The sequence below is a fragment of the Asparagus officinalis genome, chromosome 8, assembly GCF_001876935.1.
Source record: "Asparagus officinalis chromosome 8, Aspof.V1, whole genome shotgun sequence".
Lineage (NCBI taxonomy): Eukaryota > Viridiplantae > Streptophyta > Magnoliopsida > Asparagales > Asparagaceae > Asparagus > Asparagus officinalis.
In genome coordinates this window covers 4,171,426-4,176,756 of record NC_033801.1, presented here as the reverse complement: position 1 = coordinate 4,176,756, position 5,331 = coordinate 4,171,426, and the positions used below count along the sequence as shown (strand labels likewise).

Here is a 5,331-nt window from a genome sequence, read left to right as displayed (position 1 = left end):
TGTACAATAGGAGGGGGACACATCACTTGTCTCCCCTGTTGGACATAAAAATTAATGCAAATCATTAATGATGACCGGCTTATTATGCAACAAGAGAGAGACACCTCACTTGTCCCCTCATTTTGGCCTCATATTTTGGGTCCTTGGTGTATTTTTCAAACCGTAAATACATATATAATAGCATAAAAATCAATTTGTCCCCCCCTGCTCTCTTTTCGCGGGCGGCCTCCATGTTCAATAATATAAGCAGCCACTTGGCTCACATTCCACATACATTGAACCTAGACATAATTCCATTGCTCCCCGCCTCTATTTATATTGAACGGCTCGATACTGGACCAACGACAACACACTCCAAAATACTTGCAGCTCTCGACCCTCTCATTACCAAATAACAAAGCCTTTGAGTCTCTCCATGGCTCCGGCAATGGCTTTCACCACCGAAGCTCAAATCCCCAGAATGCCCTTGAAGCCGGGGTTTGAGGATCTCCGTCGTCAAAACGAGGAGCTGCAGAGGGAAGTGAGAGAAAGAGAGGAGAGGGAAGAGAAGATGAGGAGGGAATTGGAGAGAACGAAGGAGAGGCTGAAGGCGGTGGAGGAGGCGGAGGAGATGCTTTGCTCGCAGCTCGGAGAGCTCGAGGCGGAGGCGGTGGTTCAGGCGATGGAGTTTCGCCGGAGAATTAGGGTCTTGATGGAGGAGTTGAACGAGGCGAAGAGGATTATTGGTCCGAGATCAGCGATCAAAGCTCAGTAGGCTGATCTTGTTGTTGTAATTGTAAAGATACATATATAATGAGATTGTCTTCTTGTAACGCCGCTTGATTTGTTGTAAGAATTAAGTGAAAGCCAAAGCTTTCTTATTATTGTAACTGGACATATTAATGCCTAAACTTTAATTACGTGAATAAAAAATAAATCCGTCGTTACAGGATGACGGAGAGAGAGGAAAGATAATGAGAGAAATTAGTACAAATCAGAAGTACTCATTTGCTGTTCATTTATTCATTTTCTCTTTCATACCATAGCATCCGTTAGAAAACTAAAAATTGAAAATAATAATAATAATAATAAATAATTTAACGCTGTTAATTAGCACGCGTTTGTTGGATCTTGTAGCTAACTAGGATATTATTATTATTATTAGATATTTTATTGTATTTCTAAATTTCTTATATCAATTTGTATTATATATGCTGTAGAATTTATGGTCTGCACTCTACATCATTAAACCATATTATTTTTTATTTTACATAATTAAATTTTGAGAAATAATCAACTTGGCATATAAGTTCATTTTTATTTGGATTATTTCCTATTTTTGTATTGATATTATTATTATTATTATTTTTTGAATTGATGGATTCAAAATAGTTTTCCTTTTTTTATTTGGTCGTTGCATTTCAACCTACTTGAGGGGGTTTTGGTTTTGAACTTAAGTGCGAAATAGCGACTGAGGCATATGATACAAGTGCACGAAGAGTGATTATTGCCACCGAAACGTCAGTACTGACATCAGCTACCAAAATACTTCTCTTCTTTTTTTTTTTAAACCGCTTAAAGTTATTGGATTCCCTCATCCCTTTTGTCTGCGCTCCTAACCGGCACCATTACTTTTTTTCTATCCCTAAAATACCCTCAGCTATATTATTTTCTTCCATCTCTAAAATACCCTCGCCTACGTATAATATACCCTCGTAAGAACCTTCAAACGGTTATATTTCATTATTAGCTCTTGTCTATAGTAATGTTTTTCTCCTTTCTTTATCATAACTTTTCTCGGGTTAATTTCACTTTTCAATACGCCTTGGTGCATAACTCGAGCATAGCGGCGGTAACAAAAAGATGCAAAAGGAGGGTGTTCTTTAGAAAACAACATAGGTTGGATGATCACCTTTCCTCTCAAACTAAGAAAATTATAAGCGACAAGGAAGAACAACTTGCTCTATGCTGGTTACAAATAGAACTTCATCGATAATTTTCAACAAATTTCCGTGGACATATAATTCATAAAAACTCTATGCTGGTTACAAATAGAACTTCATCGATAATTTTCAACAAATTTCCATGGACATATAATTCATAAAAACATTGCAAACGCATGCTTCACTCTAATTTACAAATCACTATGTTTCCAAAAAGAATTATTGAACTAACAGGCAAAGATTGCAACTAATGACCAATACGCAGATGCAGCTAAAATACTCAAACTTCCACCAAAGTTTGCTCCTGCGTAATAAAAAACGTGCAGAGATAACAAAAGCAGAGGGAGCACTGGCACCGTGACAATGCAATTAGAGATGCTGCCAGCACACATTTTCTAGATATGAGAGAACAATATCCCAACAACCAACCATGAAATCAATAAAATAGATGAATAACAAAAGAAGTATCACAATGCACTTTGATATCAGAAGTTTACTTTTAAGTGTCCAAGATTGACATAGCATAAATATTGTTCAATGTATGAAGGATACATGAATCCTATGATGTGTGAAAACGTGATCAGAATTCATGATTATGCTCGTGCATCAGGTGCCATTCTATAGAAATTCCAATTAAGGTACTCAAACAAAAAAAGAAAAAAAGAAAAAAAAAGAAAGAAATACATGTAACAATTTGAAACCAAAATACATTTTTGGGGAAGATGTTTACCAAATTGGCAGCACATAAACACAGACTCAACGAAGCACGTGAGGAATGGCTTGGATACAGAAGTTGCCGAATTTATCAGTAGGAATTGCTAGTACATAGAACTCCAAAAATTTCATATGGCAGAAGGCTATCCTCAGACTTGAAACACCACAACGTAAATGAAAGCTAAGTCAGTAGAAACAAAATGATGTCCCATACCGAACTTTTTGTCAAGTACTTGAAGGATCGTCACTGAAATACATCAAATCTTCATTCCACGGTCGTGCTGCATTCATACAACTTCTTAAACTGGGACTCAATTGGAGATGACTTCAGACCTACAAAAGCAAATTAAAATTATTGAACTCCTAGATATGGTAATAGAAAAGCGATTAATAAAGCAGTACACAATTTCTCCAATCTGCGAAACCTAGGAATTTCCTGCAAAATAACTTAAAGAGTTAAGGATCAGTTTTCGGTATAAACAACATGAAGGGAAAAACTGAAAGAAAATATGCCTCCATTAGCCTGAATTATTATAGAATAACCTGAAATTTTGACAATTTTAGTAGTACAAAGCATAACTATCTAAAACAATGAACCCTGCAAAATCAGCATTTCTTGCTTCAGATAAATAGACCCGTCAACAGAACAGAATGGAAAAGGTCAAAGATTAAGGAAACACAGCATAAACATTTGCTAATCTAGTTAAAATTACAAACACTAACGATTTAAAACAAGTATCATAACAATATAGGTAAGCAAATTAAAACGACATCAACAATTCAATATAAGAATTAAGATGTCAGCACATCCAACAATAATAGTCAAGACTTGAACTATAAGCTAAAGACTAAATTTCTCCCAACATCAACTAATAATCTAGGAAAGAAGCAATTATTAAATCAACACAACTAAATTGACAGAGAACTTGGTGACGATCCCAAATAAGATCGAAAGACAAGTTTACCAATGTTCCGTAAGTCCCTAAGAAGTAAGATATTACATGAATATTGTCCCAAACAACCTACATCTCTGGAGCATGCTAGGCTCACTTCAAGTCTTAATATAGTACTTGTTCATTCCATTTACCATGGAAGAGAGCAAATAGGGGTGAAAATGAAGGAACTAGAAATGAGGGGAACTTGAACACTAGTTCATGTCCATGCCATCTCCAATTGGGCTGCAGATTGGAGAAACAGCAGAAAAAGACCTCTCAAAAGGAGAAGGATGCAGTTGAGCACCCCGCCTGCGCTTAGGAGCGCAGCCATCAGAACCTGAACTCTCTACTTCGAGCTTCCTTCGAAGTCCTCTCACCGCCTGCTCTTCATCTGGCGAGAGAGGGAAAATCTGGCCACTCACTCTGCAAAGAGAGCTATGATTGTCATATAAAATTCTCTGGTTACAATTTTTATCACATATATGTGTAATGCCTGTGAGTTTGCATTGGTACATATTCCCAAAAATGTGTTCATTTTGGCATCTAATGTCACATTTGTGATAATGGATTGGCCCTTCCTTGTTCAGTATAGTGGACAAAAAAATCACATTGCTGTTCTCGACAACCATGGAACTTCCATATACCTCCATTGTGCTTCAATTGCTTCTGATGCCGGCAGCTATTATTACCAAACAGAATCCCCAGCTCTGCAGTTCAAGGAAAAACAGATGGATGAGAGACGGCCGCGCAGAGTTTTGCTCCATTGTCATCAATTACTCATCCTTACTGCCTTTACTTTGAAATTTGGAAACTGGGGCTTGAATGTGAAGTTGCATTTAAAGAAGCAAGATAATTACACAATATATTGCAGCTAATTTAAGGTAAGTCCGTTATTTATGAAGGGGCAGAGAGGATGGCGTGGGTTAACGTGTTTTGGGTCTTTTGCTCACTTCCTCGTTCCTTTCGAAGACCAATGAACAGTGTAAATCCTACATCATAGTTAAGAGTGTAAACAGATATTTTGACATCTGAATCGAAGTGACTCTGCTTTGCCATCCATTTTTATTTTAAATAAAATAATGTATTCCAAATTGGAAATATCATCTAAATACAAATAATATGTGAATTTGTCAGACTAATTGAATATACGAAAGTCTATACTAGAAACATACTACTTGCTATTGCTTTTTTCCACTACCTTAATCTGCTTAAAGCCCATTCGGTTCTGAGTTTTTATTTTTTATTTTTTTATGTTATGATGTACCAGATGTGGGCATGAATCATTTACACACATAATTAACAAGGGAATCACAAACCATTGGAGCAAATAATGTATATCAATGGATGTGAATATAGACTGGATTCAGATAATATCCAGAACGTAATCAAATAGAAAAATTTATATATGCTTCTCAGTCTTGACACAACACAAGGACATGAGCAGTTCAACAGCAGAGATAATTTCATATACATTTCACGAGTACAAACTACGAGTCCAGGACCAGAATGCACTCGCTATATACACCCAGGTAATGAAATCTGACACGTTTATGAGGTCAATTCAGTACTTTGAGAAAATTGCAAGACAAAAGTTGCAAATTTTTTAAAATGAACTTACAAGGGAGCTGTCTAATAGACAAAATGGATATACCCAATCATTAAAAGAGAAAAAGTAAGCAAACTAATTTTCATACTTAAAAAATTTCAAGCAAATAGACTAAAAATCCTACAAAATTTTTTTTTTGGGGGGGGGGGGGGGG

At 36.3% G+C, this 5,331-nt stretch overlaps 1 protein-coding gene across 1 annotated transcript in view; it reads right to left on the bottom strand.

The window, feature by feature from the left end:
• Positions 2,388 to 5,331, bottom strand: part of LOC109819866 — a 3,226-nt gene continuing 282 nt past the window's right edge. Inside the window, exon 2 of the mRNA XM_020385813.1 lies at positions 2,388 to 4,278. Coding sequence (XP_020241402.1) covers positions 3,784 to 4,221 — 438 coding nt within the window. The 5' untranslated portion in view covers positions 4,222 to 4,278 and the 3' untranslated portion in view covers positions 2,388 to 3,783. The remainder of the gene's footprint in view (positions 4,279 to 5,331) is intronic.